At 44.6% G+C, this 13,279-nt stretch overlaps 1 protein-coding gene across 6 annotated transcripts in view; it reads right to left on the bottom strand.

Moving 5' to 3' along the window:
• The window catches only part of Msra (methionine sulfoxide reductase A), a 315,509-nt gene that overhangs the window by 101,078 nt on the left and 201,152 nt on the right, over positions 1 to 13,279 (bottom strand). For all 6 annotated transcript variants that reach the window (XM_005355518.3, XM_026783294.1, XM_013349245.2 and 3 more), the window contains exon 4: positions 12,029 to 12,133. In XM_005355518.3, the coding sequence (XP_005355575.1) occupies positions 12,029 to 12,133 (105 nt within the window). The remainder of the gene's footprint in view (positions 1 to 12,028; positions 12,134 to 13,279) is intronic.

Raw genomic sequence — 13,279 nt, 5'->3', positions numbered from 1 at the left:
CTTCTGCTTTCCTGGTCTCCGTGGGAACGGTGGTTCTTTAAGTCTATTTCCCCATTAAAGCTGTATATATTTTTACTATCTGTCTGCATTCATTTATGCCGCTACATCTTTCTTCTTACAGATGGGTGTAAGATGTTTATTCATGCCCTCTGAACTTGGATATATAGTATTTGAATCATACCTAATTAAAATATTTTCTAACCATTCATGATTTTTCCTTAATAACTAAATTTGCTTCTGATTTTCCTCATCAGCACAAGAAGCAACTTTAGGAGGGGGATTTATTTTGGCTTGTGGTTTGAGGAGACATAGTCCCTCGAAGTGGAGAAAGACATGGTGGCAGAACTTTCCATATCTGTTGCTTACCTCATTGTAGATCAGGAAGGACAGGACAAGAAGCAAGATCACACCAGAAGCCTGAAGCCCACCCCATGGTGAGTCACTCCTCCTGCTAGTCCCCACCTCCTGAAGGCTCCACAGCCTCAAAACGGCCAGCTGCTGGGGATCAAGTGTTCAGACAGGAGTGGAGCTGGGGCAGGACATTTCCCATGTAAGCTACAATGCTAAGATAGTTCAAAATTAAATTTTCTTCTTAACATAGGAGGATTTTTCTGGATAACTCACTGCTACTGATTTCTAGGGGAGTGATACAATGGTACGAGAATCTTAATCCATGTGATTCTACACCCTTTAGCAACGTTCGTCTTTATCTGGCCTTGTGTGTGTTCTGTGTATGACTGAGAAGACGGGCCATTTCCAGGTGCTTCATATGTGTCCAACAAGTTAAGGGCCCTGAGTTGCTCATACCGTCCACGTCTTAGTAAGGACCCCCAAACCCACATTTATGGGGTTAGAGAACTCTCTCAGAATAGGGGTGTCTCCAGTCCTCTTCCACTGTCTCCCTTCCTGTTTCCTTTCATCGTAATCTGGTCATTCCTCTCAACTTGTTGGCTGTGGCTTGCCATGTTTGCAGCATGTTTTAAATATGTTACCCAACACCTTAAGTAGTTTTCAGTATGTGAGCTGAACTGAATGGCCCAGCCTGCCATGACTGAGGACGAGAAACTGCAGTTCCTGCTAATGCTATCAACTCTGATCCTCCCCTTACCTAATTTAGGACATCAAATGAAGTGTAATAGTTCTTCTGACTTCATATTTTATTGCTGAAGTGCAAATTTTTCAGATTCTAAATGATGATGTAAAACGTGTGCGATTCCTCTGAATGTTTCCAAAAGCCCAATTATCTTCCTCTTGCTAATCCTTAACAGCATGTATGAAATTGTAACAGACGCCGCAGGAGCCACAGCCACTGGCAAGTGTGCAGCTGTTTCCAGTTACTGTGGGTCATGCCTCCTGCTCTTTGAAAGCATCACTTCACAATGTGGAGTCACATGTCTTACCAGAGGAGGAATACCAGACTTGGAACTGAGCCCTGAAGGACAAATTCCATCCTTGTCACATAACGGTAATATACTAGCAGGCGCCAGCCAAATCCTCTTGCCTCACTGGGGCAGTCTGTTCAACTGCAGTCTGCCCATCTGCAGAATGGGTCTAACTTTCATTCGTGCTTTTAAGCATCAAATAGGGTTTTCCATACGAGCTTTCAAGCACGTGGCCAGCATAAAGATGGTACCCACCAAGCGCCCTTCAATCCATTTGGAGTTATCAGATCCGAACAGCACCAAAAGGCAGAGCCAGCCTGTTCCATACGAGCGTGCTATGAAAGAGACATTTGAGAGTGCAAACATCAGGGATATTGTGCACATGTATGACGATGCTGTGCAGGGTAAGCACACTCGAGAAAACAATTAATAAAGAAAAAAATACTAGGTTCTTTGTCCCCTTTTTCTCTGTTCCCTGAAATTCTTAAAAGACTGAAGGCCCTTGCAGAATTCATAATGCTGGGTTTGAGCCACTTTTGCATTTTGTGTGTGTGTGCAGCTGTTCCCCCACTACAAGCATGCACATCTGCTCATTAGCAATACAATATAATTCCCACTGTCTAATTATTTGCAGATGATAGATTTCTTATACATGCTCTAAAAAAAGGATAGTCCTTCAAAACTGGTGACTTATTTTTTTTTTTAAAAAAAACCCACTAACTTAAAAGGGTCAGCACAATAAAGTTCAGATATTAATTTGGCAAGTTCAAATATATGGACAACAGCACTTAATTGCCCACTTGATGGGAAACAGGAGGAAAATGGGATTTTTTTTCTCCCTGCAATTAATGTTTCCCAGTAGACAGCATGGGAGGGTACATGGGGGAGACCCTGGCTGCTCTTCCTGGAGAGGGGGAGCACCTGGAGAGAGGCTATGGGGCAGCCACACTAAAATGCCTAGAGTGATGTTTCATGGAGAGCGTGTGTGAGGGGGACATGCAGGCCAGAGGGAACTGTCTAGGGAGGTGGCATCCTTGGAGGTCTGGAGAGATGGTGTGCTGGTGCATGTCTGTAAGTCTTGTGCTGGGGGTGGAGGCTGAGATAAGTAGAGTTCCAGAACTCCCTGGTCAGCCAGGCCAGCTAAACAGTGAATACTGAGTTTAGAGACCCCACCTCAAGAAACAAATTAGAAAGCCATGGACAGGACACCTGTTATAGACTTCTGGCCTCCACAAGTTTACCTGCATCCACATGGATATATGTGCACACACACAAATACACACCACATACAATTGTGCGCCCCTAATACAAACACACACACACACACACACACAAACAAACACACAAACATACACATGAGTCCTCAGGATCTTCCAGACCTATTCATGAACTAAGGAACCCTGCATGGATGATAGCTGGTTGGCCAGTCCAGCCATAGTTCCAGAGGGGATTTAGAATCTTGCCGTCAGATGTGAGGTGGGGCAGGAAAGGTAAGGAGGAGGAGTTGATTGAGAGTTTTAAAAGTATATGGACAAAGACTAGGAAGCTGACAGGAGTAATTGGAGCAGAAGCAAGGGAGAAGGGTGGCTAGATAAACAAAGTATGGATGAAAATGCTGGACTTCATGAAAGAGCAGGACAGACAGGGCTCATGTTCCAACTCTTCCGCAGGCAGTGAGGGCTGCAACCACTCTGGTCTATCTACATCTGTGGGGTATGTGGGCTTGGAATGGACAGTGAAGTGTAGGAAACAGGGGAAACATGAAAACATGGAACACATGCACACGTCCCCCTTGTCGGGATACCCTCAGCACTCCAGCTATCTGCACAGCTCTCATACTGTGTTAGGAGTTTCAGGCAACCTAGAGATGAGCCACTGCGTGTGGCAGGTTGAGCACTGGCGCTGCATGTGCTGAGAACTGGAACCGAATCCAGAAGAAACAAGGACTGCGTACACTTTTTGTCTGCACTTATAATATATGAGACCATACCCCCAAATGGGCTGGCTCAAAGATTTCCCATAATACCTCCCCCTTTTATTTAAATAAGAGAGTTCTAAGCCTAATACAAAACTATATACAACAAGAACAAATATCAAGTATTGTCCAGGGAAAAAGAGGCAAAGATATACATAAAAAATAGAATTACAACCAGCATGAACAACATCAAACAAGAAACATATGCTAAATGTTTTAACAGTTACCCTACCCTAAAGCATCTAAGTCTTATATTAAAAATGGCTTGGCTAAGTCATGAGAGAAAAATAACTATGACTATCTAGTCTTCAACCCCATGAAAGACCTGAGAAGGGAAATATTACCTGAGTGAACAGGAAGTGCAATCAAGTAACTTCCAAAAGGTGCAAGAAATGACAGGGACAATTGGCTACCTGGGCAATCACCCAAATTCTCATTTGCAATGTTGGGGCAACCAACTTTGGCTAAGGCCTAGAGTATCTGACAGGCCATTTCAGAGGCAGGAAAATTTGAAAAACTGTCTTACCCTGTCTTGGCAAGGTTTATCAGTCTTTTTGCTTGCATCCTGCTTGTCCAGTTTGGACAACATGTATTTTCTCAGTAGTTGAGGTAATGGCAGTTCTTTGCCCAAAGGCCAGTTTTGCCAAGAAGAAAACAAGCTCCAAGTGGAGTTACTTTGATACCCAACGTTCTCTTGGGAATAGATTGATGCTGCCAGTTGCAATCATGTCTCATGTCAAGAGAATCTTAAGTTATTTAAATGCCATATTCTACAGTTCTTTAAAGTGTTTGAAGATTACCTATCTATGCAGAATACAGTCTCTATGCATCTAAAGAACCTGACTACTCTAACTATATGTATGACAAACATGGATGACTATTGACCTATAATTCTTAATACTTACAGCTAAAATACTAAGGCTTCATGTTAAAAAAACAATTTTTAAACAAATGTGATGCAAATGATGATAATGACCTCAATGTATAAATAATATATATATATATAAGTATCTTGATTAGAGATAGAAATGTATAGTGCAATATAATAAACATATCCTAAAATTGTATCAATATACAAAATGTCTTAAGCAGAGGTAGAAACATGCATGCACACAATGTGACAAAATAACTTTGCATAGGTGCACAAATATTGTAAACATAAATAGGAGAGTATTCAATAAAACAAATATAATTTGAATTTGAATATACCAGAATCTATACCAATGTAAATTATCTATAAATAATAGCTCACAAGTAATACACTAATATACCTATTATCACATCCCAAGGGTTTTGTTGAATAACAGTTACTTCTTCCAAGTCAAAAGAATGGAATAGGAGTTCTACCTATGACTCTGCATGACATGCCATTGTGACATGCGCCACAAGTTAGAATGTCACATATTATTGTTGCCTTCTTAAGGGTTAATCCAACTAGACCTGTCAATCAGCTGGCCATAACACCACTCAGGAAAGCTGATTCACCATGAAGACATGCTAAGGAGATGGGAGGAATAATTATGCCCTTAATGAGATAACATGCTATATTTCCCAGAAGCCTTTCCCCTTATGCAGCGGCTTGCAGAGCATCATCCATGCAGCAGTGCTGAGCCTGTCTTCTGATTCTAACTCAAAAGTATAACTTTTTCCTTCTACCCTTTTTCTTTTTTCCTTCCTTCCTCTTTCTTCTTTCTCCCTCCCTCCCTCCCTCCCTTTCTCTTTCTTTCATTCTCTTTCTTTTCATTTTTACTTTTCTTTCTTTTTTGTTTGATTTTGTGACACTGGTCTAAAGCTCAAGTATGGGCTTCCTGATTGGGCTTTTTTTTCACTCGTTCTCTGGAGCCCTATTCCTGCTGTGCAGCCGCTTACTGACATCCACTGCTGAAGGCACCAGCTTTTTTGGACCCTGTCTCCAAACGCATGGCCTTCTTACTGCAGGATATTCGTTTACACTGTGTGAATATGTGCTGTTGTGATGGGTTTAATAGAAATCTGATGAATAAGAGAGATTTTCAGGGAGAGAGAGGAACTCTGGGAAGAAGAGAGGCAGAGGAAGTTGGATATTCAGAATGAAGGAGAGGGTAAAAAGCCATGTGACAGAAGGTAGACTAATAAAACCAGGTTAATTTAAGTTCAAAGAGCTAGTTGGAAACAAGCCTGAGCTAAGGCCCAAGTTTTTATAACTACTAACAATAGTTGTTGTTGTTATTAGAGCATGGAAGTCCCAAAAGATGATGATGATGATGATGATGATGATGATGATGATGATGATGATGATGATGATTTTATAGCCTGGCAATTCCAAAAGAAAGCCCAACAAGGAGTTTGCTACACTTTCTTTTCTTTTCCATCTCTCCTGGTAGCTACTGGGACTTACAGCTTGCTTGTCCTGTTGGTTTCCTCTCACACCCTAAGACAGTCCTCAAACTTTCTTCTGACTCTGCTTTTAAATTCTTCTATTAACAAGATTAAGAACCAATAAAAGGGATTCTTGAGTGTGGTCAAGGAAAAAGAGAGCAATAATATATGTCCACATGGCTGGTACCTGGCTGGGCCAGGGTCAAAGCTACAGATGGCATCACCACCCTGAATCCTCACTCACACGATGATGTTTTATCATAGAGCATCTTAATTAAAATTTTGGAGGGTTGACAGGAGCTGTCAGTTCATTGTTAGAGCTGTGCTAGCGAGAATACGGGACAGGCTACTGCAGAAGAGAACGGAAGGAGGCCCAATGTGAACCAAAGTAGCAGTAGGTCAATCAAGTCAGTTCTTGCCTGGAAAGCTCAGACTGGGTTGGTGACTTGATACGACTGCTCGTCCGCTCTGCCATCCCTGTGGACCATGATGGCTTCCTATTGTATGCTTGAGGGAGGAAGAAGAGGGAAGAGGACAGAAACAATGTGGTGCTCCATTGCACCCACACAGGGAGAAGGGTGAAGAGGAGGAGGAGAAAGTGATGCTGAGATACTAAACATCCTTGCTAAATGGGCACCAGAGGAGCCTGGAACTTGACCCTGATATACCCACTAATGCCTCAATAGTCAACCTTCCAATACATGCCATACATACTTCACTCTAAGGAATATGAAGGTTTGAGTCTTTTTAAAGATTTATTCCATTTTTCTGTTTATGACTTATGCTTGTGTACCAGGTGCATGCCTGGAGCCTGCTTAGGTCAGAAGAGGGCACTGGATACCCTGGAGCTGGAGTTATAGACACTTGTGAGCCACCATGTCCATGCTGGGAATTGGACCTGGGTTCTCTGCAAGAACACAGGTGTTCTTAATTGCTGAGCCATCTCTCCAGCACCAAAGTATAAGTCTTTATTAAGAGGTGCACATTCAGATAAAATTATAACATTATCCAAGTGGAGAAATAGATACTGGGCCAATGGCTGCTGTGAACAGGCCATGGCTCCCAAAGGATGACCGAGAAGTTGTTCTTGGCTTAGAGCTACCATGAGACCTGCAATGTCACAGAGGGCTGGCCTGGCCTGGCCTAGTGGCCATGAGGTGCATCCTCGTGGTGGGCATTCCCATTCCCCAGAGGCTTGTGATGGTTAGATTAGATATGCGGCTCTCACTGGAGAGTAGAATTAAACCCATAGCAGTAGAATGTATTGCACCCACTTCAAAAAGAAAAAGGACATTCGAACCAGAACTGTTACCACAAGGGACCCATCAGCACATTCACAATAGGACCAGGCACTCCTGTGCAGGAGGTTTGCGCCCCTCTGGTGCTAGGGAAAGAAAACAGACTGAGCTCCAGCAATCATGGGGCCCACCCACACTGGGCAAGCTTCTGGGGCCTTAGGAACCTTGCCTCTCCTTTCCCATTAAATGAGGATTACAGACAAGATGAAGTGAGGTCAAAAATATAAAACACTCATCGCTGAGGCTAGCCCCTAAAAGGTCCTTAATAACTGTGGAGGTCCCTGACCCCAGACAGAAGAGATGAAATAGCTTGTGACTGAGAAGTCAGGTTTATGAGCTGGAATCTGGGTGCTGTAGATCGTGGCTTGGCCCAAGGTCCGTACTGTGTGCACTAGGCAGGAATGCGAATACTGAACTCTGTATGCACACTGGATGTAAGGAGATAGACTAGGCATGAGAGGCTAGGACCTGACCCAGATCTTTTCATTCCCATCTCAGCAGCAAAATTCAGGAACCTGTGAGTGAGGTTCGTCAGCGTGCTGCCACTGTCTGCATCAACAATATTATGGAACCAAAACACAAGCAATTCTGAACTCTTCCCAATCACACGAGGGGCAAGAGAATCTTTGTGAATATAAAATCCAACTTCTAGCAGATGAGAGCAATGCAGATAAAAACACAAACTTCAAACTCTGGTGAGATTCAGTGGTTTTGAGAAAGATCTAGCACCACTTGGCATTGTCTTGGTATCTTGAGGTCTTCATGCTAATCTATTTAGCCCTTATGCCAGACACTCCAGGAGGCTAGGCCATATCTTTAGAAGATAAGAAAGACAGAGAATTGGGTGTCCTGACCAACATTTCAAGGCAGAAGAGGTCTAAACTGTGGTCAGAACGAGAATTTCTTCAATCTCAGTCTCTTCCACGTTCCTGAGGGAGTCTCAGCAGTTAGCGGACCAAGTTAGTGGTCATAAACAGGTCCAGTCCACTCCATACTTAGAAATCTATAGTTATATCTGCTCTGTGGTTAAAGACAGAAAGCAAACATAGGATTCATGGGCCTAAACTTGAAGATGTGGGCAAAGGTACAGGTTTCATGGTTAAGTGGTAGATGAGGTGAAAGATTCCCCCCCCTGCCTCGGGCCAAAAGTAAGCTGAGGTTATCTGGTCAGTGACTCCACTTGAAGCTGAACCACTGAGTGACAATCTCTTGGGACTGGCTCACAGTGGCTGTGGAAGGATAGGTCTCTGGCCTCATCTGTAGTGTGTGTGTGTGTGTGTGTGTGTGTGTGTGTGTGTGTGTGTGTGCGCGCGCGCGCGCGCGCGCGCGTGTGCACATGCACATGCATGCAGGCAGCCAGAGGTTGAAAGCAGTTGTACTCCTTCATCACTGTCCACTTCATTTTTTGAGTCAGGGTTTCTCATTGAACCGGGAGCTCATCAATTCAGTTAGGTTGACAAGCCAGTGACCCCCTTTCTGTCTCTACTTCCCCAGCTCTGGAATTACAGGCAGGTGACATCCTATCAGGCTTTTGACCTGGGCTCTGGACTCTCCCAACTCTTGACCTCGTGTATGTATGGCAAGACTCTACTGACTATTATCTCCCCAGTTCTCAAACACTATCTAAAACACCAGAATCTTCCATTTCTTGCCAGCTTTGTTCTCTTCTGAGTGGTAGCCATGTCTGGGTTCTGTTCTACCTCAGCTCCTTGAAGCACAGAAGAACACACAGGGCTTCTGTTTCTTCTCAGTCCCAAGGATCTGACTTACTGGCTAAGAGATTTTAAGCTTTAATTACTGCTGCTTCTTCTGTGGCGGAGGACCCTTGACATTAGCAAAGATCCCCACACTTGCGAATATCATCCAAGGGTTCTACTTTCGCTACAAACACATTAAACTCTAATCCAAAACTGTGAGTGGCCCATTTAGACCCTTAACAACTTTATCAAGAAGGCTCTAAAATCTTCCAAGACGCTATTTATGATCTGTGTCTCTGGAGTCGTGTTTTTGGGGAGATGTGCATGCTTTCTGGGTGTATCTTCACATCAAAGGCCAGGTAGTCCTTCTCAACTTCTTCAACATTGTCGGTCTCTTCGCCAATAAGCAGTCTCATGCAGGCTGGAACATTCCCTGGGTGGCTTTAGGAATTGCTTATTCTTGTTTCTGGAAAAGAAACTTGAGGGGGCTCTTGCTTCACAGCTCAAAATTGCCCACACGCACATACTGCTCTTTCCTGAGAGTTCCCATTCTGCACGAGGTACCTTCCATGCCTTCGCTTCCCTCACTCGCACCCAGAGCAGCTCTCTTTGCACAGCCCTTTCCCCGGGGAACGTGATGAGGATGGGAGGCCAAGTTCATTGCCAGGATAACTCTCTCTTTCCAGCTGCCTACCCTTCAGGCAATGGACTTCAAATCTGACCTTTGGAAAAACTACACATGACCACAAGTTTTGACGCTTTGGGGGGGGGTGCGTCTCTGGGAATATGGTCCAGGGCCCTTCTGAATTTGTGTTTTGGCTTCTTCTTTTCTGGTGTGCAGTCTTACAGACACTTGCCTGAGTGCTCCTATGATCTTTGTCCACTGGGTTCTGACGATTTTTTTACGAGAAACATGTCCCTCTGTTTTGGGGGCTGGGTCTTCCTACCTATTTGGACCACTTGCAATTCAGCATCGCTGAAAGGCATGCCTGGCAGAGGACACACAGGTCCTGAATGGACAATCACTTCCACAGCAATTGAGATGGTGACAGGAGAGTCCCACATGGTTTCCAGCTACAGATCCCAAAGCCTAGATACTGATTCTGAATTACTGAGAAAACCCCTAATCAAGCTACCAAGTCATGAAAAAGTACTTTAGTGACCCTCCCTTTCATATCTTAATCAACAGTGAGACTATTAACCAAATGACTAGGACCTCTGATTTATAAGTCAAATGGGTAGAGCCAACAGTTCCTAATATGGTAAGTATAGTATTGAAATTGGACAAATGGGTGAGTTAGAATTTCCGTGATTGAAGGCATAGAAATTTGACAGTCTAACTAGAGAACAGGCAGAGGGGAGAGAGCCATCCGCACACCAAGGAGAGAGGCCTCTGCAGAAATAAGACCTGCTGACCCCTTGGCCTTGAACTTGCAGGGTGAAGAGCCTCCAGAACTTTGAGGAACTAAATGCCTGCTTTTAAAGCCACCCAGGCACTCATGCTTCATCATGACACTAATAGAGTCGCACAGGCCACAAACAAACACGACCTAGAGGAGGCGACTGAGCGCGGACTATTGAGGTGAATGCAATGCAAGTGTGGAAGGGATTAGGTAATCTTCAAGGGAATCATCTTCATCAGGGAAGCGTCTCCCATTCAAGGGCCAGCCCCTCTCAACATACTGTGCTGATAAAGACATGATGGAATGGGAAAGATATTAAAGGGGGCAAAGATAGAAAAGTCAGTGACACACTGACTAGCCTTGTCTGGGGTGCTGCTGAAGCGAAGAGCCCCTCAGGAGTCCTACAGGGACAGAACATTGTATAAGCCAGGCAAGTGACAGGCTACAAACCCAACCTAAAGGGACCTTGGCTTCAGGCTGTCTGGATTCCTGATACGGGTCTCCTGGACAGTTTAGAAGCTCCCAGCATTCTCTCTTGACTCTTGGCATTACCAAACACATGGCTGAGTATCCGCCTCATCTGATGGGAGACTTACCAGCATGTGCTCTTAGATACATGCACCAGAGCTTACTGTCCACACTGTCGGGATAACCTTCCTCTTGTGTTAGGGCAGCCCAGTGATCCAAACTGTGGTGACAGCAAGCCTTCTGATAGCAGTGCTCTTGTCCCTGCAGGCCTCGGCCGACTGCCCCACATCTGAGTTCTCTTCCGCTAAGGACCACCACGAGAGAAAACCAGATGTTGTCATTATAGCTCTGTCCAGATCTTCGCCATCATCTAGCTGGTGAACTTACCTGGGCCCACTATGACTCTCACTCTGCTGTGCTTGCCTTCACTCTGATCTTTGACCTTTGGAGAAATGACCCTGGCAGTGGTGAGTTCTAGTGGGGCATGTTGGGGTGCACACTCAACACATCACACAGCACTTAAAACCTACCGACTTGCTCTGATGGGCCCAGGTTAAGATTGTACCACAAGCACAAATATATCTGGGAAGGAAATGTTCACTCCTCAAACCCATCGCAGAAAATCCCAAAGGGAAAATCATTTCTGTGGGTAGACAGCGTCTGGACAAAGGGTACTTGTACAAGGTCCCAATTCAGAAGCCTTATCATCCCCAAGCGTGGCACCATCTAAGCCACCCCTGGTAAGGGGGCTAGCATGGAGTGGAGAAATCCTTCACTAGTGGCTATTACCACAGTGTTAGCCAGTGAGGGACTTTCTGTGTGTGAGTGTATCCAAATAATGTTTCTGGTCAACAGATACTGTTTGTAGTCAAAATACATTAATATTCCCACACAACAGATTCCAAGGAGGACAAATGAAATGTTTGAATAACCCGAGCATTGTAGACTCCTGAATACTGTTCTTTCACCTTTATATTCATTTTTTTCCTTCCTGTAATCACCCACAGACGTTTCTTAAGAAACAAACCTGATAACGTCAAAAGATGAGAAAGGCTAAACTCCGAGAAAACAAAGGCACCATAAATCAGGAAAACTTTGCGGTTACTAGAAAGACACTTTAATTTTCTAGACAAAAGGCTGCATTAAGGAAGGATAATGCAATAATCAAAGGTGAAGGGATCTCCATTGTCTGGCGTCTTTCTCTGTGGGAATTTTCCCACCCCTGACAGCTGTAAAGGGGGGAGGGGCACTGGCTGTGGCTGCGCCTTTATTCTCTTACCCCTCTTCTCCCCGCGTGCCCCCGCCCCGTTCTGTCAGTAAATGTCTGCAATCATATTCTTGAGCTCCTGTGTGATTTCAAGGTTCATCTCTCCCATGCAGCTCAAACACTAATTATCCCAGCTGTAATTAGTAAGATAATTAAATACTGGCTCACTCATCACTCTACCTTGGGTCGGGTCGTGATTCTCCCAGAAGACCTTGAGCAGCTCCTCAAAGCTGACGCGCTCTGGCTCGTACACAACCCTGACGACTTCTGCATGGCCGGTTTTTTCTGGAGAGAGACAGAACATACAACCCAATTTTACTGATAACATCAAGTCATTGCAAGCTGTTGGTGCTCAAAAGACCCCGCAGATGGAGGCTGAACTCTTCTCTCTGATGGAAGGGCACAAGTGTAATTGGATTTCAGCTGCTGGGCTCATCCCAGTCTCTGTCCCCAGTTATAAAGGCGCAGTTATCCCCCTGGAGTTCCTGGGATGAAGACTTCTCCTGCATCCCTTCGTATGAGAACTAAACTCCACTTTCATTTTTCTCCCTCTCTCCTCCCTGCATTTATTCAGGTGTCGGTACATGTGTGTGGGCGTGCATATGGAGACTTCAGGCGGATGTCGGGAATCATTCCTGGTGGGTACACGTATGTGGGCGTGCATATAGAGACTTCAGGCGGATGTCGGGAATCATTCCTGGTGGGTACACATATGTGGGCGTGCATATAGAGACTTCAGGTAGATGTTGGGAATCATTCCTGGTGGGTACACATATGTGGGCGTGCATATAGAGACTTCAAGCGGATGTCAGGAGTCATTCCTGGTCACTGTTCTACCTTATTCACTGGGGTACACTTCTCAGTCAGACCTACAGGTTGACAATATGGCTAGTCTCCTTGCTGTTGCTCTGAGGACCTCCAATCTCTCTGCTGCTAGAATTACAGGCGAGCTGCCGCTCCCACCCTGACTTTTATTTTATGTGGGGGCTTGGGGACCTGAACTCCAGCCCTCACACTTGTAAGGCACATGCCTTAACTGCTGAGCCATGTCCCCAAGCTGAATTTTCACTTTTCTAATCTGACTTTTATGAAGTCTAGAACCAGTCTGACCCAGTACTCAGGACCGAAAACTTGGCCAAAGGGACTTGCTGATTTCTTTTTACATCATCCTATGCTCTGTGGGGCAGGCTCAGCTGAAAGTACAGTTCCAGAGAGAAAAGCCTGTAGAAATAGACTGAGAACTCATCCCGATTAGATATACTAGTTTAGTGGTGAGACACAACTGCTGTGCTCTGAACACTGAGGGTGGAGTTAGACAGAAGCACCAAGAAGGTTCATATTTTCTCTGCCCAGTTCCTCTCTGTGGTAAAGATCAATGTTAGAAAATGTCTTTTTTTCTTTTTTTTTTATTGAGAAAAGGAAAAAAAAAAA

Source organism: Microtus ochrogaster, chromosome 17 (genome assembly GCF_000317375.1).
Source record: "Microtus ochrogaster isolate Prairie Vole_2 chromosome 17, MicOch1.0, whole genome shotgun sequence".
NCBI lineage: Eukaryota > Metazoa > Chordata > Mammalia > Rodentia > Cricetidae > Microtus > Microtus ochrogaster.
The sequence above is the reverse complement of the archived record's forward strand: the minus strand, read 5'-3'. Positions and strand labels throughout refer to the sequence as shown.